General features: G+C 35.8%; 4 protein-coding genes and 1 long non-coding RNA gene across 5 annotated transcripts; 2 read left to right on the top strand and 3 right to left on the bottom strand.

The window, feature by feature from the left end:
* The first annotated feature begins 3,444 nt into the window (after positions 1 to 3,444).
* Positions 3,445 to 4,524, top strand: LOC147521257 (epoxide hydrolase 2-like). Its single transcript, XM_086601816.1, has 3 exons — positions 3,445 to 3,546; positions 3,904 to 4,074; positions 4,166 to 4,524. Exons 1-3 carry the CDS (start codon positions 3,499 to 3,501, stop codon positions 4,388 to 4,390), a joined length of 444 nt encoding a protein of 147 aa, XP_086457942.1. The 5' UTR covers positions 3,445 to 3,498; the 3' UTR covers positions 4,391 to 4,524.
* Positions 4,525 to 4,543: 19 nt separating this feature from the next.
* Positions 4,544 to 4,983, top strand: LOC147521256 (uncharacterized). The gene is made up of 2 exons (XR_015218574.1): positions 4,544 to 4,628; positions 4,779 to 4,983. It is a non-coding gene; the product is annotated as an uncharacterized LOC147521256 (long non-coding RNA).
* Positions 4,984 to 7,381: 2,398 nt separating this feature from the next.
* Positions 7,382 to 9,278, bottom strand: LOC147521255 (methylecgonone reductase-like). Its single transcript, XM_086601706.1, is given in 5 exon segments — positions 7,382 to 7,636; positions 7,638 to 7,666; positions 7,752 to 7,931; positions 8,457 to 8,703; positions 8,899 to 9,278. Coding segments are annotated over 5 exon segments (960 nt in total). The 5' UTR covers positions 9,210 to 9,278; the 3' UTR covers positions 7,382 to 7,443.
* Positions 9,279 to 14,831: 5,553 nt separating this feature from the next.
* On the bottom strand, positions 14,832 to 15,866 carry LOC147521254 (uncharacterized). The gene has a single exon (XM_086558368.1). It carries the CDS (start codon positions 15,864 to 15,866, stop codon positions 14,832 to 14,834), a length of 1,035 nt encoding a protein of 344 aa, XP_086414494.1.
* A 6,322-nt stretch (positions 15,867 to 22,188) lies between these two features.
* Positions 22,189 to 23,753, bottom strand: LOC147521253 (uncharacterized). The gene is made up of 2 exons (XM_086558759.1): positions 23,002 to 23,753; positions 22,189 to 22,572 (listed from the first exon to the last, which is right to left on the bottom strand). The coding sequence occupies exons 1-2, from the start codon at positions 23,747 to 23,749 to the stop codon at positions 22,271 to 22,273; spliced, it is 1,050 nt and encodes a 349-aa protein (XP_086414885.1). The 5' UTR covers positions 23,750 to 23,753; the 3' UTR covers positions 22,189 to 22,270.
* Positions 23,754 to 27,052: the final 3,299 nt, after the last annotated feature.

The following is a 27,052-nucleotide window of genomic DNA, read 5'->3' as shown; positions in this document are numbered from 1 at the left end:
CGTATTAGTTCCCGTATTCCCCTAAATTGGTAAGTTAAAGCATCCTCCCGACTATAAAACTCAACGTCTTCGTAAAACAGATACACCGTTTCGCGGTTTCCCAATTAAAAAAAAATAACCGTTATCGTCTTCTCTGTTCCCAATCATCCGGTGAGATTCTTACATTCTTCTTCTTCTTCTCTTCTTATTATCTATCTCTATCTATATATATGTGATTCATTCCATTCATCTAATTATCTATCCTTATTTATGTTTGGAATCCTTTGTGAGTCGAGAAACAAGTGGGAAAGAAGAGCTCCTCTCACCCCTTCACACTGTGCGCGCCTTCTACACGGAGGAAGGGGTAAAACTGGTGTCACACGCATAATCGTCCGATACCATCCACTAAAGCATCCATCACGACGCTCTTTATGAGGATATTGGCTATCATTTATCACATGATCTATCAGAATGCGGTCTTATTTTGGGCATCAAACACCCAAAGGTGCATACTTCAATTCATTTGCCCTTCTACTTACTATCAACAGATCACTACGTAATTTTTTCTTTTCTCGGCTTCGGTTATAGATGATTCTTCCCTAGAGGGCTTACACTTTCTTCTCTCACACCCACAAGGTGCAGAAAGAAAGCATGCCTTTGCTAGATAAGGTACCTCCTTATTCAAAGTTCTATCCAATGTTAATACGATGCTTACATTCATTTTTTTATATATTAAATTCTATAAACCTGCAGATACTAGATGAAAGGGCGTCTTTGTTTGACTATGAGCTTACTGTTGGAGACCATGGGCGAGGTTGCTTGCATTTGGAAAATTTGTTTGGTAGAGTCGGGATTAATTGACTTCTTACATGGGTTAGGAAAATTATTGCCCCAAACCTTCTCGGTTTCTTTCTTGCTTCTTCAACGTATTATATCACTCTCACCATACTTTTTCTATCCGTCCGTCACCTAATATTGCATTCTTTAAAATCTTCATTTTTCTACTTTAAATACTTAGGCTCGAGTTAATGTTGTTAAGTAATTGAAGCCACATAGGGGATTCCTTACCGGCTTTGTTGTTTGTATAGTCGAATGGACCCATGAATTAAGCATTCTCAAAGAACAATTTTCAAGGTTCATGAATCCATATATACTTCTAATATTAATAAAAACTCTTCTATTGATGTGTGGCGGAACATACCGATATACATTACTATTAAAAGTATAGTCCACTCGACAATCTATTGGTAGTCATTCAACCACTGTTTTTCTTAATGTTTACAGATTGTTGTGTTGTGTAACTTTCGTATGTTAGAATGATAAGAGCGTGAATCTTTTCTACTATTAAATTTCAGGTTATCTAAGTCTTGGATATTCAACACCTTTCCTCTCACTGGGAGCATCTTATATGTTTCCTTCTCCTTCAAGAAAAAAGCTGCAGTGATTGTTGTTGCTGAAGAGATAGCTACGCTAGGACTGCCATCTGGAATTTGTCCTTTTGTCTTTATATTCACAGGATTAGGAAATGGTATTGATGTACTACTGAAATTTTGACTTCCATTCTTATAATTCTCCAGAACTCGATCATCCGCCAGGTTTGTCTTTTCTCTTCTTCTATTGGAATTGAATTTAATACTCAGAATGTTTCGAATTTATGAATTGCACACCAGTTCTTCACGAAAGAGACGACATCAAGTAGTAAGTTAGTCATTTTTAATTTTTTAAGTTCTTTATCTATTACCATTTTCTTTAATATTACCATTTTTAATTAATCCTCCTTTTAAAATTTAGTGTTTGTTAACGTGATACAAAGATGGAAATAAATATAAACTTTGGATAGCGTTCAATCATTCCGATGAGCTTTTCTGTTGAAGGTATTCTCAAGCCAATCTAAATATACATTTTTTCATTCATTTCCATTTTATTGTACAATAGATGTCTCCGGCTTGAATTTGTGTAATACCCAATCATCCTTAGTAATCTGCCTCATAGGTGTTTGACTAAATCACATAGCGAGATACATTCTAGGTTAGTGTATTTTCTTTTTCATTTAAGGATGGTCTTTCTGACAAATTTATTTCAAGTTCGTGAAGTTTCTAAATTAGATAAATTCATATCTCGTATTGTTTCAGGTGATCTTAGGGAAGTATTAACATCTAACTCAAATCATAAGCATGTGTTTTTTTTTTTTTTTCAATCGGGATGGTTGTTTATTCTTCCATAATGTTTACGGTTTCTATCCAAAAGGTATGGTTTCAATCCCTTTGTTTATTACGAATTTTAGTAATGCTAAAGGGTATATCAATTAAATGCTCTTCCATCTATTAATGTTGAATGTGTTTTCAATGTTTCTTTGATTTTTCACAATCGTAGTTAGAGGAATTTTAATATTACAATGCCAATGAATTATAACTGTGAACTTTTAGAGACGAATAAGATTTTTTACTTAGATTACCCATTCCAAGTTAGCACCAATGAATAATTTGATGTTTCTTTTCCTCATATCCTAATGATTGTCCATTCTTTCGACAGATGACATGATTTAGAATGAAATATGCAATTACCGTGCATCTGTACTGCATAATTTCACATACCTCTTAAAATGAGTAGCCTATAACGTTTTTTAATCATAATTACGTTGGTTGCGAAAAATGTAGCTTCACGTGTTTTGAATGTCAATGATGTGCAGTTGATCATTAGGGCTTCGATATGTAAACTTTTGTTAAGTTTGTATACTTGAGATTTCTTGTCGGGTTATTGATCTAACTGTTCTCATTACTCAATCTGTAGCATTTGCCTTTTGGTGAGTTAGAAACTTATATACATCAATCTGGGAGACAGTTAGCATTTTGTTTTCCTTTTTAATTTATGCCCTTACAATATCATTTTGGCTTTTACCGCATATTATCTTATTACAAGCATTACATTAGTCACATATCGTTCAACTTTTGTGTAGGGAATACTGGAGTTGGTTTGTTGTTTTCACGATTTAGGAAGATCAAACATTTTAAGGATAGAAAAGGAGTCAGAAAAACGTTTGACAATGTATCTTCTCGATAGGTACAATTTGAGGCTTCTTGTCATTCTTATCGGTGGACACTTTTAGTGTACTACATAAAGCGGATACTGGATTTTCATACGTTTCCGCAGTCTCTCTCGGCTACTTCCACAGTACAATTCAAAGGTTAGAATAAAAGGAAAAAAAAATTGTTGTTGTTCTCCATTCCTGCAATTCCCCTCGCTCTGAAATGTTTTCATTGTGCAGAAAGTTATTCCAATAGCGTGCTTGCAAAAACAAGGATGTCCCGATTCCTGAAAATCGTAGTCACTTTTTCCAAAATAGCGATATGATGCTCTTACTTTCTGCTTTCCCTCACCTTGGTAAGCACTAATTACTATCCATCTCTTAATTTCCCTCCCTTTTTATGGAAAAAAAGGAAAAAATTAAATATTAGCAATGACTCATATCCGAAATTCTCTTTCAGTGATTATATACACATTCGAAGTTTTTCTATCAGTATGACTTGGGTACAAAGTGCATGCTCGATTTGGAATTGGAGAAATCAGGTTTCAAAGATTATGCATTAAGTTTCAAATAGAATTTGACCAGGATTAAGTTTGCATGTGTATAATTAATCAAGGAGATGGCCCATTTACTGCCTGAATTTGCATTTCTAAGAGAGCAACTTGCAAGCCCCACTTTTCCCTTTAGCTGCATCCATGGCATCCTCAATGAATCATTGAATCCACAAATACTATATAACAACTGCATCTGCAACTTATGAGTATTGATTTTTTACATGTATTTATACCTATTAATCAATTTATTAGATAGCAGAGAAGATGGACTGCAAGATACCAACAATGATTGTTATTATCTTCAAACAAAGTTATACTGTATGTTCTAACATAAATGATTTTTAGGCTTTCCTGGTGTCAAAGCACTTTGGAGTTAAAACGGCTTACCATTATGCTCTGCTTCATCCTGAAAGGGTGATGGGTGTCATAACACTAGGACTACCTTTCATCCTCCCAGGTCTTGAATTATTCCCTCGCGAGTTTTTCCCTAAATGTTTCTACATGTTGAGATGGGAAGTAAGCAATTCTGCTTTACGCTTTCCTACTGCATCGCTGAATAATTACTCCTACGAAAGTGCTCACTCTCTTGGGCATAATATTTTTGTAGGAGCCAGAACGAGCGGAAGCAGATTTTGGTCGTTTGGATGTCAAAACAGTAGTAAGAAACATTTACATTCTCTTCTCAGGAAGTGAACTTCCTGCCGCTAAAGAAGATCAAGAGATAATGGACTTGGTCGATCCTTCTACACCTTTGCCATCTTGGTTCACTGAGGAAGATCTTGCAAATTATGCTACATTGTATGAGAAATCTGGGTTTTGCACCGCATTATAGGTCCCATACAGGTTAAGCATTTATAAAAACTATGTAAGCCAAGTGTCAACAAGCTGAAAATGCTTAATGAAGCTTGACTACATTCCAAGATTTTATAGTAGACAGTACCTTCCGTATGACATGCATACTTAGAACACGAGGAAAATCGATTACAAGATTCAAGAAACACATACTAATAGGTACCTTTGAATTCAAAGCGGGGACATGGTTGGAAGGCTATGGAACAACTGATATGAAGGTAAATCTACCTACCTTGCACATCCAGGGTGAAACGGGGACTATGTTTATAAAACCCAAGAATGGTGGAATATATGAAGGGGCAGGTGAAGGTGTAATGCGTTCTTGATTTGGAGATCACATTCATACAGACAGATCTCACTTTGTTCAGGAGCAGTTCCCTGACCAGGTGGATGAGCTGATTATTTTGTTTATGGAGAAACATATTTAATAAAAATACAGTGCCGCCTATTGTTATGGTTCGGAGTGTTAGAGATTCAAATTGGATAACTGTATTTTCTATTGGAGTATGTAGTAATGAAGCTTATGGTACATGTAACCTACATGAAATGCGCATCTTAATTGTGTATCAGAAACTTCATGGTTCATGCATCTTTCAGTTTCAGATCGATATTGAGTTCCATATCCTATATCCTGTTACAGATCCAGATGTAGAGACAGATCCTAAGCCATTTGATCAAGATCGAGTTGCTATAACATATCCATTTAGAGATCGGAACCCCGTTCTTTGTACACCCATTTTCGTAGCAACTGCCCCTAAGCCTGCATTAGCTGGGTTTAGCCGTGAACTAATAACATAAAAAAGATCAACTCTAATCGTCCTTGAGCCAGACTGAAAAGTAAAAAGACAGCTCGCTCAGTCGAACCGAACTTCGAATCCAATAAATCCATCTATCTTTTAGGGCTCACTGACATCTGCTCGCTCGGTTGTGTTCCGCAAGTTGGTTTGGAACCTGCCTTGATTTCTCACTCTGTCTCTCGGATGCCTTTTGATTTACCAGAAGTCGAGGAAGAATTAGTAGCGGTCCTTCCCTTCTCAGACATCTTCTCCTCCTTGATAACCGGACTAACCACTTCAGCTTGCACAATAGAAATCGAGCGAAAGTTTTGACGAAGTTACCCAGTCGTAGATTTCGAGGCCGCATCATCATCCACAGCTGGTTGAGAAGCGTTCTTAGTTTGAGCATTAGAAGGACCCGCGTAGAAGTGGGCTGATAGTGATCATTTATCAAAGAATGATTCTAGGTTATCAAATGATTGAACAGTCATCTTAATTACTTGAGCTCAAGGCTAGGCTACATTCATCGATTATCGTTTTAAACATTGTTTCCTCGTACTTCTATATCGTGGTTACATTGATATGTTTTTTCCACTCATTTGTTTTCACTAATAGCTAATAGCAGGACAACAGTTGATGACCTAAGATGACGATTCTCTGCTAGCACTTTGAACATTTTCCAGTACCATATGATGCGGTATTGTTGCACCCTTGATTTGGTGTGAATGCCTCCTGTTTGCCAAAAGATAGACCCACGTTGAACCTAAAATAAACAGACTGACCTTCCATCAAGTTCATATTTGTATTGTTATAAAGTTAAATAAGTATGTATGCACTCCCCGGTTATCTTTTTCAGTCAGATTCACATAAAATTCGCTTTTTCTTAGTTTGTAATACAATATTGTATTCAAGGCATACAATATTCAAGGCTCAAGAAAAGAAAGGAATACTTGGATAATAAGGTATTAGTACTTCAGCAGACAAGTTCACAAGAATGTTCAGAGATTTAAGTTTCGGATTTCAAATCGATTGCCTCGTCGGGTTCAATGAAATTTCTACTAATGAGATATATTCACCACACTGGTGGTTAACCATTTAGAAGGCTATGGTGTTTAAATCAAGGTGGAAAATTGCACTCACGTGAGGTAGGCTTAGGCTTGCAATAGATTTATGAATAAACAATTTTTTAAACATTGTTTCATGTACTTCTATAAGTGTGGTTACATTGATCTGTTTTTTTTTCCACTCCCATTTGTTTTCACTAATAGCTAAAATTTATTTTATTGTTCAAAATTTTCAATTACATCATTTAAACTTCTAATACTTTCACTCACTTTCACTCCCAAATATAATCAGTAACATTGTCTACATTTTATGATCCCGCATGCACACTTATTTGCAATCAAAAATGAAACTTATGACTGTAATTAAAGTTCAAACTTTTTTTTTTCAAAATTAAAATGTAATATCACGTGCAACGCACGTGCCCATTTACTAGTATATATATATATATATTCCAGTTTTTCATTTGTTCAACTTCTATGGATTCCATATTTCCATGAACCATCCTTTAATAAAATACAGTCAGTAGTAATAAATTCTCATAAACTAAGCTCGGAAGTTTGTAACACTTTCGTAGTGATTTTTTGTTGATAATTAATGTAAATTACTGCATTTTTTATTTCCAGAAGATGGCCTACTCCATAATAAGAAATTCCAAAAGTACAACAGGTCATAGTACAAAATATCAGGATAGGATATGGGTATTTATCGGTATTCAATTTCTGGATATGTATCGTGGATATATCCTCCTGTTTAGGGATATTTGACATTGTTTCACATGCAAATATTGTAAATATATTTAAAATATCGATAAATATTGTGGATATTTTTTGATATATCATGATATATTATTTATATTTATTTGAAATATAATGGTAAATATTAAATAAAATTATTATATATACAAAATATCGCTAAATATCTCCAAATATCACAAAATATCACAAAATATTCCCAAATATTACAAATATCGCAAATATTATCAAAATATCATTGATATTTATAATTTTATATATCTCTAAACATATTTTGATATTTATATATCTTTTTCTAAAATATGAATAGATATCCCCAAATATCCCGATATATCAGGATATTTTTTACTATGCAACAGGTCTCTGCAAGTCTTCATATCAAGCGAGGGAAAAAAAACGCATATGTATCAAAGTAAATTTTGTTGAATAGACATTTTTTGTTACATCTCTCCATCCCACAAATCAGAAACTGATTTGAACGGTCCATCTTCTGATACAAGAAACTCTAATGTAAATATCCGACTTTGGGGAAGGGTGCTCATTTTCTGCAACTCTTCGTTGCTCAGCTCCCAATCAAATATTTTCATATTTTCTTTCAGCCTTTCCTTGTTGAAGCTTTTGGTAAGAAGCTCCTCCGTTTTCGAATGCCCATCTTAAGCAAATCTGAACATAAAATTATTGCTTATATCTCTGTTTCATGAACAGTATACGCTATAAAGCAATTTATATAGAAAACATCTGCAAATACCTGAGCAACACTCTTCCCTTTAGCCTGAGCTATTTGTTTAATTTGTTCCGAGTCAAAAACTGCGTTAGACCCCCAGAAAGCTCCTTTTCCTCCTAGAGGTGAAAAGGCACTCACATGAATGCCTTTTTCTGCACAGTAGTCTCTCAACTTTCTTTGTTGCCAAAGAGGATGCATTTCTACCTGAACAAATATCTTAAGTTCAAATTTTTTAAAAAAAGAAAGGGAAATTTTGTCCAAATCCCCAATTTAATATTAAATAATCGAAGTCATTAATTGAGGGTTGAAAGTTTGAACAAATTAACCCTAACAATGACGATAAGCTAAAGGTTGAAAACGATGAGTTATTGACAACAAACCATGGGTTGAAGACGATACACAAACCAGATCTACTGTGGAGATTTTTGTCACCACTTTGGAAGTGAGGAATTACATTTATTTCAATTGTGATGTTTACAAATATGGGGGTTTTATTATAAATAGTAAAATAGGAGGCAATCATGGACATCATTAAGGGGTACATTTGGTATTATGTAAAATACTGCCGAAACTGGGATGGAAGTCAGAATTGCGGGTGACAAATGTGGGGGGTTTGGACAAATTAACGATTTTGGTTAGTTTTCTAATGATTGGATTATACTTTAATTGTAATTTTATTAGAAGAAAACAACAACATTGTAGTTTCAAGCACAAACATTATATATTAACCTGATTCACCGCAGGTGGTATAGTAGCATAATCCAGAAGTTGAGATAGCTTCTTGCAACTGAAATTGCTAACACCAATGGACTTAGCTAGCCCAAGCCTCTGGCATTCTTCCATTGCTTGCCATGTCCCTTTAACATCCAAAGGAAGGAGATCTTTTTTCGTAGCACTAGTTAAGCTTATTTCTTTGACGTTGAATCTCACATGAAAATGGATCAAGTACAAGTCGACATAATCCAACTCCAAAGTTCTATCAAAATAAAACGCAAGCACGATTACTGATTTGTATAGAACAACTAAGAAAAAGCAAAACCGACAGACAAACAAACAAATGGGAAGCAAATAGGAGCAATAGCGCAAATATGTTCCGTCTAATACCTAGATATGAGTGCAGCTAAAGTTAAAGTACAACTGGCTAACGCTATCAGTCTATGTTAGTAATTACCCAAGAGATTCACGTAGAGCTGGAAGAACAAGATCAGGGTGTGCATGGCCTGGCCAAAGTTTAGTAGTAACAAAGAGTTCACTCCGACTGGTGACCAAACCTCGCCTTAAAGCTTCAGATATGGCTCGGCCTAGAGGTGGTTCTGATTGGTAGGCACTTGCTGTATCGAAATGCCTGTAACCAAGTTCAATGGCAGCAATAACTGAGGACTCAACTAGTTCCGGTGGAGGTTCTGGGAATGCCGCTGTTCCCATTCCTAGCAATGGCATAATGTGACCAGAACTCAATGTGGTCTCGTTAACCATTCTCATGTTTTTTTCTTTTTTCTCTTTGTGCTACCTAAACTCTCAATATAAAGGTTAACCAGAATGATTAATCGAAATTTATAGGCTTAAGAAAATGTTGTTGTTGTCTAACAACAGTTGAGCCTTATCCGAAATGTTTAAAGTCAGATGAAGAAACCATCGTGTTCGTCCAGCCAGCCAATTTTGTCTAATCTCAATAATGGGATAGAGAGATCGAAGAATAAGACTACACATGAATATATTGAGAAAAACTTCAGTCAATAGCGCATGCGGCATCTATCCACTACACGTATACCTCTCTATTTTGGATAACTTGATCAACTCTGTTACGCAAACAAATGCGAAAGCGTGACAATTGGACAAATAATATTGAATATGGTGATGAAATCGACCAAAACAAATAAATCAAAATGCTTACCAATGCAAAGCGAATAACCAATAGAAATAGAGACAATATTTATGTGGTGTATCGTTAGCCTAATCCACCAAATAAAATAAGAGAACTTTACTAATAAAGAGATAAACAAATAGAGTACAATCATTCACAAAAGAATCTCGAAGAACTCACTAATTTTCTCTCACAAACGAAGCTCACGAATCTCACAAACTAAACTAGTATAGAACTCCTAGCTTACAAACTTGAGCATAACTAATTTGAGCTTAACAAATCCCACAAACCGGTCTCGTATTTATAGAGGTTGTGGGTATCTAATTGGTATTCTAATTGGTTTCTAAAAAACCAAGTTAGAAACAGACCACGTGTGATGGGAACCAATTACGAATTAGTTTCCTATATCGAAATAAACAAGCAGTTGGTGCTTGTTTCCAATTGTGAATTTGGACTTTACCAAATTTAGAACCAATGTTCCCAACCACGTGCCCTAAATCAACAATTCTCCACCTCGATGAAGATTTCACAAATCTAGGCCGATTAACCGAATTGAATAGCAAATTAAATCTCCTCTTTAATGCACAAATGTCTGAAGGACCAAACACGATTGTACCACGTAGTGGCTGCCTACGTACCCTTGTAAAAAGATCAAACTGACCATAGTTCACTAATGCCCCTTAAAGGCCAAATCATCTCAAATGAAGGATATGAATCAAGTCCAAACAATTAATGTTGAAACTTGATTCCAGAAACCACTTTGGTGTCTATTTTAGTGAGTAAGATATCACCCTCCTCTAAATTTCTCTGACAAGGTGAAAACGCACATCAATATATTTCATACGGGCATGATGAACTTGGTTAGTTCTTGGCCAAATATATAGCACTCATGCTCTCACAATGAATCTCTAGCTGATTCTGCACAATACCCGGCCAAGTCATCCAATAAACCCTGCAACCAAATAACCTATTTCATAATCTCAGGTGAATAGGATCAAGTCATCTGCACAGAGGATATGGGTAATAGAAGGAGCAGCTCTCCTAATTTTAATCCCATAGACTTTTTCTTCCATCTCAGCTTTTGCAATCATCCTAGATAAGGCCTTAGACGACACTATAATAAAAAGGTATAGAGAAAGAGGATCCCCTTGTCTGAGGCCTCTCTCAGGAGTAAACTTGTTTAAAGGATAACCATTAAGCAAGACTTGGAAAGACAGAGTGGATAAGCATTGATGAATAAGAGTTCTCCATTTGTTATTAAAACCAAGTCTATCCAAGATATTATCCAAAAAGAACCACTCAACCTTGTCATAGGCCTTAGTCATGTCCATTTTTAAGGTAGCCCAACCATGACTTTTTTATTTCATGTTTTTCATATTATGAAACAGCTCACAAGCCAAGCCAGTATTATCTCATATGTTTCTCCCTTTTATGAAAGCCCCTTGAAAGGGAGAGATAATCTTATTCAGGTAACACTTAAGCCTATTGGATAATATTTTAGAAATAATCTTATAGCATAAATTGCATAAGCTAATAGGTCTAAAATTAGCCACAACATTAGAATTACTAACTTTAAGGATTAAAGTAATAAAAGTTTCATTAAAAGTAGGGTTAAACACCCCAGAGATGAAAAAGTCTTTCACAAAGGCAGAGATACTATTGCCAATAATGTCCCAAGTGTTTTGGTAGAAGCATCCTTGGAAACCATCTGGCCTAAGGGCCTTTAGGTTTCACATCTTCCTAACCACCCTCAAAATATCATCATTTGTAGGCACATCAATAAGGATATCATTCTCCCTCTCAGTAATACAAGGCTGAAACAAGTTGAGAATACTCTCATTATCCTGAGGGTGTTCTGATCAGCTCCCAAATATGTGTTTTATTACCCCTTTATTAATATATTACAGTCCCTCTTACACTTAACGAAAAGACAACTCATACCTTTTATTACATTTTTCAAGTTAAGAAGTATTTCAGACCACTTATCATAAAAGTTGCGTCTTAGCACCAAAAAGAGCATTAATCACGCTTATTATGAAGACTAGTAGCTGCTATAGAAAAGTGTTGAAAAAGACAAGTCAACCTGTCAAAGGACTCAAATCAGAAGACCAAAAATGGTGGCCTTTATCTCAAATTATGAAGACTTATCCCTAAACCTATTTTGGTCAAGAAGGCACCCATAAAGCAAAAGCAAAAGCAAAAGTAAAAAGGGTGAGGTGTCTAGTTTAGAATGGATGAGGGCAAATATGTAATTAGCAAAAGGAGGGGTATATAATCATAAAGCAAATGAGAGAGAACTCATCCATTGTATTAGGATCCAAACCATTTGGTTTGCTTTACATTTCTAGCTAGTCTTGTTTTTCAATTCAAGTTTTACTTTATTGTTCTTTATTTTCTTGTATTTCAATCTTGTTATGTTATCTTGTTTATTTCAATTAATCAATATTTCCTTGTTCTTCTTGTTTTAATCTTTCATTCAATTATTTGCTTTCAATATTTTGAGTCATTCAATCTTTAACAACTTATTTTTCAATGTTTTCATTCACAACTAAACTAGCCAAGTCCTAAACTAAGAGTCTACCTTCTTCCCTAAACTCCCAATCTCTTCAACTTTAAACAATCTAGGATGAACCTCAACTTCTTACTAATCTTTGAAGTATACACACCACAATCAATAGCTTCATGTTCAGAACTAAAGATATCTTTAAAGTAAGAACTAATGTTAGCAACCACTTCAGCTCTCCCCAAACTCCAACTCCCATTATTTTTTTTGAGCTTCTCAATCTTATTTTTCCTTCTTCTATAAATGGTGGAGAGATAGAAGAATCTAGTGTTTCTCCCTCCATCTTTCAACCAGTGTGTAGTGGATTTTTGTTTCCAAAAACTCCCCTCTTTTGCCAACCAATCAAACAACTCAGATTTGAGTACCTTAGCTCTCTCATAATTGGTTGGGGAAAAAGGTTTTACCAAAATGTTTTACAAATCATTTTGCACTTTGTTGATATTAGTGAAGATATTTCCAAACACTTTTTTTATTTCAGATGGACAAGTGTTGTTGAGTGACTTTAAGCTTAAGAACCACATTAACATCAGACATATCATGCATAATAGAGTTCCAGGCAGTATCTATAATAGGCATACATGTAGTATTATAGAACCACATATTATAAAATTTAAAAGGTTTATCATGCTCATTCCTATTATCATTTTTTTTTATTCAGATTAATCATAATAGAAAGATGGTAAGAGGTAGCATTTACTAAGTTAGTTACTTGCATACGAGGAAAGGCTAAGAGCCAGGCATCAGTTGTCATAGCTCTATCCAATCTTTCAATGATATGACCATTCAGGGATCTTTTATTGCTCCAAGTATATTTTGGGCTTTTATATCCCAGGTCAATAAGGCCAAAGTCATTAATCAAATCATTGAACTCAAGCATACGTTTATCAAAGATACTCCCCCCCCCCCCTCCCCCTTTTTTTTTATCTAGGGATACTATAACATTAAAATCCCCAAAAAGGCACCAAGGGCCAAGGATCATAGGAGCTACATCACGTAATTCCTTCCAAACTTTGTGTCTGTTACTTGCTATAGGTTCACCATACACAAAAGAGAAATACCATAATTCTGAGCAATGATAATTGGAAAGTTTACTTGTCGCTTGGTTTCTAGTTGCTCCCAAGATCTCCAGGTCCACTCCCTCTTTCCATAGGACATCAAGCCCATCATTGAGACCCATAGCTTTGGGGACACTGGCTGAACTACAATCATACTTACCATTTTACTAATCCTACTAATCCTATCACTACTAACCTTTGTTTCAGAGAGACACTATATCTGGATCATGCCTACCTAATATGTTCTTTAGATTTTGAATTGTCGTGGAAGAACTTATTCCCAGACAATTCTAGGCGTGTATCATTGACGCAAAGGTAGTTGTTTGGGGACAGCCACCGCGAACCCTGGGAGAGAGACCAACAGGCCCCCACTGTTTCCCAAATCTCCATTCAAACATTCCTCATACCCAAGAAGGTTACCTTGTTGAACTCTAGACGATTCTCCTGTATTAGCTTGGATGTTTTGGAACTGAAGACGACGCACCACTGATGATAAGTCCGAAGCAAATGGCTCTGGTTGTTCACCAAGCCCTTCTATGTTAGCTTCATATCCTACTAATTCCTGATGATTTCGCTCCACAAACGGGATCAAAGCTTGTTCATTTGGGTTTACCATAGCTAGTGGCACTACAAACTCATTTGGGGCCATCACAACTAGTGGCAAGGCTGGCCCCATCATGTCCAGAACATCCGAATCTCCCGAGTTAGAGGAAGACTAGTCTTCCAATCTTGTTGGATCATTTGCAGAAACTTCACTAGACATAGCCTGATCATAAGACTCCAAAGAAGCTACAGACTCTGCTGAATCACTAGAGATGGGAATGACATCTGCCTCATTAGGAATAAGCAAATGGCCTTCTCCTCTAGCTCTCATATCGTTTGCTAGTTGCTTTGCTTTCTTTGATCTGTGTTCAGCAACTTTTATACTCCTTCTAACCCAAACATCTCCATTATTGTTGTCCATATTAGTTTCTTTTATCACCAGATCACACTCTTTTCTTTTTTTCTCTAATGGAGATCCAGAGAAACTTTGAGCTTTACTTAAGCCTAGACCAGATCTAACCATTTTTCTTTTTGGACCTCGAGAAACTAAAGTTTTAAATCCCCTTCCACGTGTAGGTAAACTGTGAAATCTATAGACTGGGTTAGATTCATAGGGTGGCAGAATTGATATGTTTGGAGGTGTGGTGAGGCTCAGGATTAGGGATGTTATCATTAGAAATAGGCGTGATGAGATATGAGGAGAGAGAGGGGTAAAGATATGCGGCGTTATCATTTCCCGATGAGATTACTGTAGAGTTAGGGTTAATGAAGATGAGTTCCAGCTAGTTCTTATCCACACAGACCAAGACTCACTTTTGTGCATTCGGCCCATCTCTGTTAGATAGATCCAGGTCCATATCACTAGAGCTCATCTTAGCTTCCCAATTGACTAACGATCTCTAACCAGGATTATCTGTCTCTGGCCCAACATTTTCTTTTGTGTTTCTACTTTTCCCTGGTAGGCCCAAGCCCATGCTTCTTACCTCAGAGTTAGATGTTGACCCTAGGTCCACAATAATATGGCTTTCAACGGTCTTTTTGACCTAGCAGAGTTTCCAAATCCAACGGTCATATCAGATCTAGAGTAGAGTGGGCCACCCCGATCGATCCAACGGTTCCTGAGATCTTTGTCTTGCCACTGTTTTGGTCATGGTGGTGTAGCGATGATGCCAGATCCTCCCGGCTTCGATTCCCGGTGCACCCTTATTTCTTGTTGGAATTTGATCGTTCCTTGGTTTTTGTGGTGTACCAGAAAATGTGACAGAGGTAGGATTTAGATTAGTCATTCCATTGAAAAAGACATTTGCTTTCAGCATAAAGGAGAAATTGTGTTTTATGTCTCTAGGAAAGCCTCCACACTTAAGGAGATTGATCCAGTATTTCTCTTTTTGTTGACAGAAATAGATATCATGTCCTATTCTTTTACAAAAATAACAGAAAATATCCAATTTTTCATACTTGAAAGTGACCGGAAAGATATCTCCAGATTCAGTTCGTAGGTCAATCCCTTTTAATAATCTTTCCTTTATATCCATGAGTACTCGGACTCTAGCCACCGGTTTTTTGAATTCTGACGAGCAGTTCATATCCGTAGCTTTAACCTTACCCAATCTTAAGCCAATAATCTTAATGTTCTCCTCGTTAATCATGTTCTCTGGTAGTCCAAAGATTTGGACCCAAAACTTAACCATATCGAACGATGGATCTTCCTCCAGTTTTGACGGAGTCTTCCATTTCTTAGTTGACAGAATAAAGCCGTGCACAACCCATGGACCATTCTTTCTCACATGATCATATTCCTCTGTGTTGTCAAAATGTAGCTTATAGAACCCCTTTGCTATCAATTCCAACCTTGTCAAACTTCGAGTTTGCCAGCTCCAATGTAGCTCATCAGCTATATCTTGAATATTCATTTTCCGTTCTCCAAACAGTTTACCCAGTAACATGTTTTTTCCATCTAGAACACTCTCCGAGTTTTTGCATTTGATGTCCACCACCTTCCTTTCCTTGGAACTAAAGAGGTTTTGCATTTTTGTTTGTAACAGTTCTATCTTTGTTTGAGATGTAGAGCTTGATGATTCTCCTCTCAGCATAACTTGGAAATTGGCTGCCATAACTAGCCGGCTAAAAGAGCTATCAGGATCTTATCTTTTTGTAGGACAGACCAAACTATCGCTATTCTAGACAGCAAGATGAGTTAAGAAAACTGTGTGGCAGAACCAGTGTAATAAAGAAAACTAAAGAGCTAACCTTAAAGAGGTACGAGGAGAGAAAGATTTCTTAAAATCAGTGAGAGTCCAAGAAAGTTAGCACACTATCAAAATTCAAATTCAAAAACTTGGGGGAGAAGAGAAGCTGCTTTTGGCCACAGGAGAGCCCGGGGGGGGTTGGCTGTTTTGAACTTATATTGATGAGGCCTGAGGGCATGTCGCATGAGGCACTAGATAAAGTGCCCACTGACTCAAAAAAACAAAACGCGCAGAATTTTAATAATATTTCTTCACGCAAATTTTGCTAATTAGTTATAGATTAGGATACCAACACCACAATTTATTTTAAAGTTTTATATAAATTTGTATTAGCTAATAACGGACTCATTCGTCTTCTTGCAGTTCCTTAAGCCCCGATACTTCACCTAGAGGAGCAAACAGTTGGTTCACCACATCCCCACCAAGTTCGAAGAGATCCAGTGCCCTTCTATCGGCTCCTCCCGGAATTTCATTATCGTCAGCTGAGTATAGCGAAGCGGGCTTTACCTAGATTTTGAGTTAAGTAGACCTTGGGCTGGACTGGGTATATGTAGCCCGAAAGTCATTTGTGCTACACAGCATATGGGGAGCACACGAAAATCGTGCCTATTTCGCGAGAAATTAATCAAAGAACCGTTTCCTTTTTATCACGTAACTGTCGGTGTGAAAGTAGTATTTACCGTAGTAGATAAGAGTATATTGTACGGTCTGTCAGAATTGTAGACGTACAATTACGGTATGGAAGGGTAATTTGGGAAATGAAACGGACGAGGATCTTTGATTGGGGTTCACTGGTCAAAGAGATTTAACTACGGGTTTGACCGAAAGCCCCGAGTGAAGACTCTGCCAAATATTGTCAGCCGCTGCAGGCCGTAGTACTCAGAAATCATATTTTCAACAACAAAACAAAATAACTCAACACCCAATCAATAACCACTGCAATGACAATCCACAATCAGCATCTCTATTACCACTTCTACCCTCCCCCAAATCAGGTTTCATATATATACCCATAACCCATTAGTCCATTTAGAGCATTTCCAATTCGAGCGAGAGTTTTTAACACGTAGATTCAATTTCTCTTGTTTCCTACCATTTTGGTGAAAAACAAAATGAAGCTGTGCAATACAAAAGTGAGTTTGAATCTCGAACAGAATGTTTGATTATGTCTGGATGCATTTTGCCCGAAACGAAATGAAAAATTATGTCTGGTAAGTCTAATATAACAGACGCGAAACAACTCACTTTCTTTCTTCCATTGCTTCCATTCGCGATTTTTTCAATTTCTTGAATTCCTAATGACTTCTCCCCCCCCAATGATTCTCCACCTGCCTCACCACACCAGGAGTGTAGTAGATAGTTTGGAAATTACAAAATTTCAAAAAAAAATGGCAAAAAGGATCGTCGTCAACAAGGAGGACGAAATTGAACTTGGCTTTAACTTTCCACCACGTTATGAAATCGACCAACACCCACCATTAGCGTCAACATCCACCCAACACGTAGCAAATAGAGTGGCGGCGTCTCAAGTAAGTTTTAGATTTTTTTTATGTTAATTATTATTATTTATGTTAGTTTATATCAAGTTTGTTGTTGTGTAACTAATTTGAATTTGTTGTATTGTGTTAAAAAAATTTGAGTTGAAATTATATCGTGTTGAATAGTTTGTTGTATTGCGTGTAATATGAATATAGGCAATACATCTATGAAAAGTGCGTTGTGCACTTTCAAATATCGTGTCATGGTGGCGTTGTTTGAGATAAAAAACGGATTCTAATTTTGTCACGATTACTAACATTATAGCTGCCACACCATTTCAGAACTTTTAAATCCTTTTGCATTTTGGAAAACACCAATAACGGAGTTTTCACTAATTTTTATCCAAACAAGACATAGAGTTTGATCTTCGGGCATACTAAAGTGAGTTGATGTCTTTTTGGGTTTTGATTGAGTGCCACCACTTTCTTGAGTTGCTTGAGATGCTTGAGATGCCATTTGAAAGTAATTCAACTAATTTTGAAGTTTTTTTTTTTTTTTTTTTTTTTTTTTTAAGAACTAATTTTGAAGAATAAGAAATATGATTGTTGGAAGTGTGGTATATATACCAAAGTTTTAATTTTTGACCATTCGACTTTCTAACCGTTGTTAGATATAGTCGTTAGGACTCGATGGAATGTTTGATTCCGCTCTAGAAAAAAGAAATATATCGAGACGGATGTTTGATTAAATCGATGTGTTTTGTAATCCGTACGGAATCAAACATCTCGTCCGGGTTCACAACTCAACTACTTTCTCGGTAGAATCAAGTACTCTCGTTTTCACTTAGTTACAACTCGACCGACTTTGTCACCCTTGCATTGGCAAGGGTTTTTCCCAAAAATGGTGAAATTTGTCAATTTTTCTCCATAGTGATCGTGATTGGGAATGTTCTTACACATACCTAAATGTGATTCCATCTTTTACACACTCTGCTTTCTCAATTTACACATTTTAATTTTAGTATGATGTTTGATTACCGAGGGTGAAAAAAAATCAAGTGCCTCTTTGCTACAAAATGCCATTTTACAATAAGTGTCGTCAAGAGTGTGTTTTGTGATAAAATTAAGAGGCAATATTTCAAGATTTAAGACAGTATACATATAAAAAAATTTGAGAAAATTAATTGTAGTTTTCAACGAAATGCAATGTGCTGTACTAACTGAATTTGATCGTGAAGTTAAACATACTAAGTTGTATGTATTCGATTCAGGTCGACATACTACAAAAGTTTATCTAGTTTATTAATAATCCTACACCACAAAATTTACATTTGGAGTGTGTTTAGCAGCTCAAACTGGAAACTAATTAGGAATAGAATGGAGTTGGAAACCATTGGAATGGAATCCACTTAGATAGAATTCGATTCCAACTTACACAATGTGTGTTTGGCAAACTTTCAGAAATTATAGGATTTCGATTCCTATGTAAATTTTTGTGTTTGGTTGTCATATTTGTTCCTCAATTTAGTTATTTATTTCTTTTATAAGTCTTTATACTCTATACGTCAAATGGATTATTTCTTTCCAATTTAAATGCAAATAAGGAAATAAATAAAGAAATTCCTTTGAATTCACAAGTGTCCTCTCAAGAATGCAAATAAGGAAATAGATTCTATTTAGAATCCAATTTTTTCCAATTCCACTTAGGGCGGTTTACCAATAATTTCTCTAAATTCTTTTCCTCTTGGCAAACAAATGCACCACATTGGAAATGAAATTTGCCTAGATCCAACCGGTCAACAATTTTACCCACATTTGTTGGGTAGATATGTCATTTTCGATTCAATGTAGAGTTGGATTTTGATGTAGAAAAAGTAAAGGCCGAAAGCACCTCAATTGTATGGTAGTGCTGGCAGAAGTGGCCCAGTGCACCATTGCCCTGTGTTCATCACTTTTCAATAGGACCAATACTTGGACAGACCCACTACTCAAAACCAGTTGGATGCGGCTGTTACCTGACTCCACAATGCCAAAATATTTTTTTCTTTATATATATAATATAATTATTTGCGTCAAAGAAGGTCCCTCGAAAAGTATGTATTTAACCAAATCTATGATTTTACGCAAACAATTTTCTTCTAGGATTGATATACCTTATAAGTTCATCACATGATATATCGACATGGTTGACTATCAACGTGCCCATGAAATAACTGATGAAATACCTACGACCATGATTTGACAATTATGCCCAATTTGTCTGGCCATATATCAACGATATTAACGGATACGCAAAGTTCGGTTTTTGGGCTTATATCGAAAATAGTGCTGAAATTCGGTGATATTATGCCAAGACCAATGGTGTGCCATCCCATCAAATATGGCGAAAATCTTAATCTAATGGTGTGTCAAAACACCAACCCGTTAATACTATCACTATTAATTTACTTATACATAGCACAAGTTTTAGCAGAATGGCGTATAGTCTACACGCCACTCTAAAAGACGGGTAGAATATATTTTGTTAGCACCCCACTACAAATAGCTGGTGTTTGCACGCCACTAGGAGTGGTATTTGGTAATACTTGCTTGATTTGGTACACGCTATTGGGAGCAAGGCTCAAAATATTGCCGATATATATTATTTTTTTGGTACACCGATATCGATATATTTGATATATATCCACCGAATATTGAACCTTTTTTTCTGATATATATCGAAATTTTCGATATAACGATATATATTGACCGATATATCCGATATAAATTGTTGATTTTAACCGATATTGTTAATTTTGACCAAATATTGTTGATTTTGACCGATATATTGAGAATATTTTCGATATAATCGATGATATTTCTGATATAATCGGCGATATTTCTGACATATCGATATACAAAACAAAATTTTGACTGGTCAACAAAAAAAATATCTCCAATATTTCCGATATATCCAATATATATCAGTTTTTGGGTACACCGAAATATTTACTGAATTCGATATTTTGGGCCTTGATTGGGAGAGGCGGTTAGAAATTCAAATATTTTCTTTATGATTTTGGCAATTGCAATTGCAGATGGTTTAGAAACCATTGGGTGTGACTTAACACCATCCCGCTAACACTATTCCTGTGCTATTGTGTTCCAGTGGGATAGCCCCAAAACTATTGGACTTAGCCTTATACATCAGTTTATAGAAAACTCACTGCCCATGAGAGAGTAGTGATTGGTTTTGTAATTTCAGGTGTAGCTACTTGGTACTTTCGTGGTTTTCCATATAGGTGGATAGAAATCTCAATAAGATTTTCAATATTTATGGCATTATTTTGTTGGACTGTGAAAGTTCCTCTTCACAAATTGAAGAGAAAGCTTCGTGAGCTTTGAACGCTTTTTTTTATTGGACTCTGTACTTAATGAATTTACTCACCATGCAACTCACTCGTGCTCTCATTTTCTTTTGCTGGGATCAAAAAGTTCTCAACCCAGGTAAAATATTGTTGTTTAGATTTGTTATATATTTGTGCAGATATCTTCTATCATGATGCCATAACATGTTAACTGTGATTGCCGTACCTAAGCATGCATGTTCTAAGTTTCTAGCTAGCTTCTAACGGTGTACGCAGTAGAAATTATAAGGTTTCATTCTACATATTTTTTTCAATTTCACTGTACGTACATAAGTCGCGATGCTGTTCTTATTTTTCCAAAACATGGCGCAAAATTCGTTTACCATGGCTAACCCCTGGACCCTGGTTCGCTTCAAAGGGATATTGAATCAAAACAACCAATTTTCCAGATCTAGTTTCAGTAACATTTTAGTTATCGAGTGAGACAAATTATCCATAACCATAAAAATCATAATATATACCCCTCATATATCCATCACAAGGTGTAGCATACTTACGTTATACACCTTTCAACTACTACAACCAAATATTTGAGGAAATCTCTTTTCATAGTTGAGACTTGAGACATGAGACCTAACTCTTCAGCTGTACAATGCAACTAAGACTTTAAGCCAAGCATCTTACTAATACAATAATTAACTACAAGTACAGGTCTTTAAGGTTATGTTTCCATAATAAAGCATAAGTTTGTTCAGGTGACCTTAATTGTAATGTAGATTCGAACAAAACCTTAATTGCATCACCAAACTACAATGACTTTTTTTTTGGAGGTGATAAAGATTTAGTTCTATATATATAATTTTTCAGCAAGAAGCTACGGCAACTTTTCCCTTCCAACCCAATGTTAAACTTAATGATCAGAATTTATCAACACTTCATGAGCAATTTATAGTTTGGTTGAACCTATAATCACTAGTCACTAGCATCGAAATTTCTCCAGCTAAAAGTGGTTGCTAAGTTGCTTAAATCTACAAATTCAATACATGTAGCTCTCTTTTAGGTTTAATTTGAATTCATAAACTGGACGACATAGCTGCACTTTACTTCAGAGTTTCTCATTTTCACGGTTTCACCTCACTGCTGTATTTTGTTACGGTTGAACCGTATATGTAAACATCCTTAAGAAGGATGGGCATTATAGTCTTTTGACCACCTGTACAAACCCATCCGGCCCACTCAAAAGAGACACAAAAAGGAGCTCTGCACAACCCATGATTCATCTACTGAATCCTCCAGTCTTCAATAAAGAGAAGACATACAAAAGTAAAAATCTTTTTCAAGAAAAAATTATTAACATAGAAAAATATTTAATAGAGAATCTGAAAATTAATAAATAACAATAATCACTAATTTTTCATAATTAAAAAAATGGTTAATTAATGAACTATGTGCCACCACTGTGCCTATCCGAAACCAGCGATTGTATCACTCCGGATAGATTGTTCACTGCACTTATTAAGCCGGCAATTCCTTGTCGATTCACCTCATTTCGAGTTTCTTCAATCTGAAGCCTTCGTTCTTCGAGTTCTATTATGTCTTTGTGCCTTTTCTCTCTTTTTTCTTCACAAGTCATTATTGTTTCAGCTAGTACTGATGCACTCTTCAGTATGCTCGTGCCCACATTCTTGATCTTCCGTCGTCGTTTCATCTTTGAGTCCGATTCAGATGACTCGCCTGATGTTTCGTCTGTCATTGTATAGAACATGAAAAAAAATTAAGTAAATGATTGGATATGCACCATACGGCTCGTCCACACGTATGCATGGTTGTTTTGCTAGCATTGCAGTAATTCATGCTAATGTGAACTCAGGACATGCATTGAATCCCAAATCAAAACGCACTATCTTATTTTGTGTGTGTAAATTTTTTTTTTTTCAAAAAATTGTAACTTGTAACTAAATATTCAATACAACAGCTCATAATTAACTAGTGGACTATGTGAGCAAAACGAAGAAAATCTTTTAAAAAAAGATATCCAAACAGTAAGGAATTGTTCTCATATCAGTGATCAGTCTGTGTTTATTCTGTTTTTATTACATTCAACGGTTAGAGTTTGACCAATAATAAATATTTTCCAACTTCACCCGAAAATTCAATAATAATTACACAAAATACCTGAAACGGTTGGTTGTGATGGAGGAGGAGGAGGAGGAGGAGGAGGAAGAGTAGGCAATGGAGGGGCAGGTAGCAATGTCGTCGGTACAGAAGAATAAGCATTACCCTTTGCGTCAACCGCAGCGGGACTCGATGAGGAAGAGGGAGTTTTGACAGCGTATCTACGATGAACTACTTCATTAAGAGCTTCGAAAACTTCAGAAACAAGATTAGTTGGAAGATTTCTGTCTTTGCGTTCGTGTTTCTCCAGTTTCCAATAAGATGGAAGATCATTAGATACATCGGACCGAGCTTCGTATTCGCGAACTTTCTTGTAATCTCGTAACAAGTTATCCCATTTATCATTACATTGATTTTGACTTCTTAAACATCCATTGCTCCAACAGTAATTTTCAACCCATTTCCAACGAAGTTCAGCGGTTCGAGCCGAAGAAGAAGAAGAAGATTGTTGTTGTTGTTTATTCGGGTTAGTTGGATCGGGTGGAGTAGTGGAAGCTTTAGTTCTTCTTTCATCGTCGAGTTTTTTAGCAGTAATGAGAACAATAGTTTCGTGGAGTGTCCAATTTCCTTTACGGTATTCACGAATGAGAGAAGTGGAAGGAGAAGGTGAAGGTGAAGGACAAGGAGAGATGAATGGTTGTTGTTGTTGTTGTTGTTGTGGTTGATGATGAGCATTTTGTTGTTGTTGCTGTTGGAAATATTGATGGTGGTGGATTATGGATGATGGTGTGTTTGGAGGCTCAGACATAGCTTTGGCATTTGTGAAAAGAAAGAAAGAAAGTTGATGGTTGATGGTTGGGGTGGGGGGTGGAAGAGAGTCAGTGAGTGAGAGAATTGATGGAGAGAACTGTGAATGGGGCAATGTCTAGTGTGTTACATGCTTTATTTTCTTTGACCAATTGAGGACTTTGCTATACCGTGGTATTTTGCTTGTTTTTATCACGATATGAGAACGGTATCTTCTGGTGTATAGTGTTCCATGCTCCTGCAAATTATATGCCATGTGTCACTTTGCAAGATTTTAATTTGCCAGACATGTTTCGTTTCATTCCGAGCGTTTTTTTTTCGATTTTTACGTCCAAACGGAAACTAACATTCCGTCCAAGATTAATATTCATATTTGCATTGGATAGTTTCACCTTACTTTCACTAAAACGGTAGAAAATAGGATAAATACTACCTACGTGGAGGTGAAAAGAGGAGAAAAATAATAACTTGCATTAGAAATGCTATTACTTTTAAGAGTTGTTGGTCAATCTTAATAAATTGCAGTCCTAGAAAAAACAAATTTAAAAAACTAATGTTAATGCTTCTTTTGGTGAGCTTCTTATAAAATGTGAAAATGATTAAAGAGTGTGAGCTTAAAAAATAATTACAATACAACAATCTTTTTTTTTTTTTATGGTTATTACAATACAACAATCCAACGCTATATGAGCTCTTAATATTTTTGGTCATGAGACATCATAATTTTGACACTAGTATTCTCGCAAGTAATTTGAATATAGTGATGTTCCTATTACATGTACAAGGCATATCAGATTAGCAATAGCTCTTTGCTTTCTATCAAATAAAGACCGATCAAACCATCAAAGCACACCTCCAGATCTATAAAAGTTTGTTATGATACAAAGTCTCATGAAAATCGGGTCGTAGACTAATTCGAATTCGACCGATCAATATATTAGGTTCGGGTTGATTTTTATATCCATTTATATAATCGGGTCAGATTTGAGTTCCGGTATGTCGGGTTCAAGTTAGGATTTGAATATAATTTTTGGACTTTTTTTGAATTTTTAGTATTATCCGTGGGTTAGGGTTAGTTCAATTCCATATCCAATCCGAGTCTCATGAGTCATGACAGAAGTTCTCATACCAGGCAGTGGCATGCATAGCCAGAAATTTGTTCCGGGTGAGCACTCTAAGTTTTCAACTCAATTTGTATGTACACAACTACTTTAGCTTAGTTTGTTTTATTTTAGTTAAACATTAATGTACATCAGAGTACTTCATCAATATATATATAAATATTTTACGTAAACAATAATTTCTTAATTTATTTTGTTAATATTTAAAAATAAAAAAAATTATGTTAATATATTTATATAATGGAGATTTCCTAATTCATAATTAGTGTTGAAGAGCTTGCTTTATCATTAACATTCTGTCCATGTACAGTATTTATAACTTTTCATTTTAAGTGGTCCTAATGAATCCATCAGCTCAACAAAAGAAATATGACCCTTCATAGTTCTTATTTTTACCACTAATTAAAGTCCTTTTTGAATGCAAAGATAAAATTCAAAGTATAATAGGGACAAATAATATTATCAGTTTTACTAACTACGAATTTAACACTTATTTTTTTGCCAAATTCCTCCTAGGTGAGCTAGGGCGTAACACCCACCACCTCCCCCGGGGAGCTCCCCCACTGATATCGGGTAGAGGGGAGGGGGGCTAACTCAATGAGTTGTCATGAGGCAATTCCACTCACATTTTCAGTCCCGTTGTTTATAGAGGTTCACGATTATCAGAGGCTCCTCACTTTCTCCGTGTAGGTACTGTAAGATTGTAACAAAGATATGACCTTACTCCATACCACCCTAAAGAAAATGAGTTGTAGTAGATGTCCAAGTAGGACACACTTGGTGGTCTTTCCGTACTTTCACTAGTCTGCATGAATGCCACTTTGGAGCAAGTGGACGGGTTTTCAACCAGCAGTATTTTATCTACTGGTTGGTACGTAGAAATTGCAGCTTAATGAGTCTTAAACTAGTAATAAGGAAGCCTTAATTTTGGGAAACTGAAAAAAATAATAATGGAGACTGAAATGGGGCTGTTGCCAATTACCATATGTGGTTCAAATGTTCTATTTAACATCTCTGTGGCGGAAAAAGAGCACTTTAATGGATTTGACTTTCAGAACGGCAGCTGAATATAATGGTATAAGTGTATAACATTAGCTGTAGTTCTAAATTTCTAATTATTGATTCACAATTTTTTCAACTACTACAAGCATGTTTCTTGATCAAGATTTGATGACCACCACAAGTTTTCTCTGTTAGATTTTCATGTTAGGTTGACTAATTTCATTTGGATAGTTTTTACTGCATAAAATAAAATCTCCAGAAGCACACATTTACAGTCGAGCCAAATTTGAAATCTCGAGTTTGATTTTCATTAGTATAATAAAAAAAAAATTAAGTAACGTTTACATTACAAGATTTTTTCAAAATTTCATTAACAAAATTACAAACGCATAGTATTGAATTATTGATTGCACATCATGCACTCTTTGGATACTATGCTCGAGATTAGCGGTTGTGATTAACCAACCGTAGCTGTCCAAAAACAGTATGGACCATAAATGTGGTATGGGAAGACACATCATTGGCTATGTCAAAGCTTGACATTAGAGCATTCTCAATGCAATGCAAGTCACAAATATTCATCTTCACGTAGGCAGTATTTTTCATCTTTTTCACTGTTTTGGTGAAAAGCAAAGTGAGACTACCCAATACAAAGGTGAAAAATAATTTCGAACGGGATGTTGGATTCCGTCTGAATGTAAAAATCGAAAAAACACGCCGGACGGAATGACACATCCAGTTTGAAATTAAAAAAAAAACCCGCAAAAAAAAAGTCAAAAACACGCGAGACGGAATCCAATATTCTGTCCGAAAAAAAAAACCAAATTTAAAAAAAAAAACACACACACACACACGAGATGGAATCTAACATTCCATCCGAAGTTCACAACTCAGCCACTATCTCAGTTGAAGATTTTACCATCGTTTTGACTTGGGAAAATAGTCACCGAGATATTCACCTTTGCATTGGGCAAAAGTTTTGAACCATAAAAAGGTGAATAAAATCACATTCCCACCATATCCACCTGCATTGGGAATGCTATTAGACGTTGTGATTTTCTTTGTGTATATCGGGCTAGCATTTACAGCTCTATGTCCAACTTTGACCAGACCAAAAACTAGAATCAAAATTAAGTTGACCACTCTGTTGATCTACACATGCCAAAACACGGGTTCATCGT

Source organism: Coptis chinensis, chromosome 1 (genome assembly GCF_015680905.1).
Source record: "Coptis chinensis isolate HL-2020 chromosome 1, ASM1568090v1, whole genome shotgun sequence".
In the NCBI taxonomy this organism is placed as follows: Eukaryota; Viridiplantae; Streptophyta; class Magnoliopsida; order Ranunculales; family Ranunculaceae; genus Coptis; species Coptis chinensis.
The sequence above is the reverse complement of the archived record's forward strand: the minus strand, read 5'-3'. Positions and strand labels throughout refer to the sequence as shown.

What these genes read in the sequence shown, in the direction of transcription:
- LOC147521257 (XM_086601816.1), top strand. Translation starts at nt 3,499, where the DNA reads ATGACTTGGGTACAAAGTGCATGCTCGATTTGGAATTGGAGAAATCAG. An exon ending in TTTGGAATTGGAGAAATCAG is followed by an intron (nt 3,547 to 3,903) that starts GTTTCAAAGATT and finishes AATGATTTTTAG; the next exon opens with GCTTTCCTGGTGTCAAAGCA. An exon ending in TCTACATGTTGAGATGGGAA is followed by an intron (nt 4,075 to 4,165) that starts GTAAGCAATTCT and finishes ATATTTTTGTAG; the next exon opens with GAGCCAGAACGAGCGGAAGC.
- LOC147521253 (XM_086558759.1), bottom strand. Translation starts at nt 23,749, where the DNA reads ATGTCTGAGCCTCCAAACACACCATCATCCATAATCCACCACCATCAA. An exon ending in ATCACAACCAACCGTTTCAG is followed by an intron (nt 22,573 to 23,001) that starts GTATTTTGTGTA and finishes ATACAATGACAG; the next exon opens with ACGAAACATCAGGCGAGTCA.
- LOC147521254 (XM_086558368.1), bottom strand. Translation starts at nt 15,866, where the DNA reads ATGGCAGCCAATTTCCAAGTTATGCTGAGAGGAGAATCATCAAGCTCT.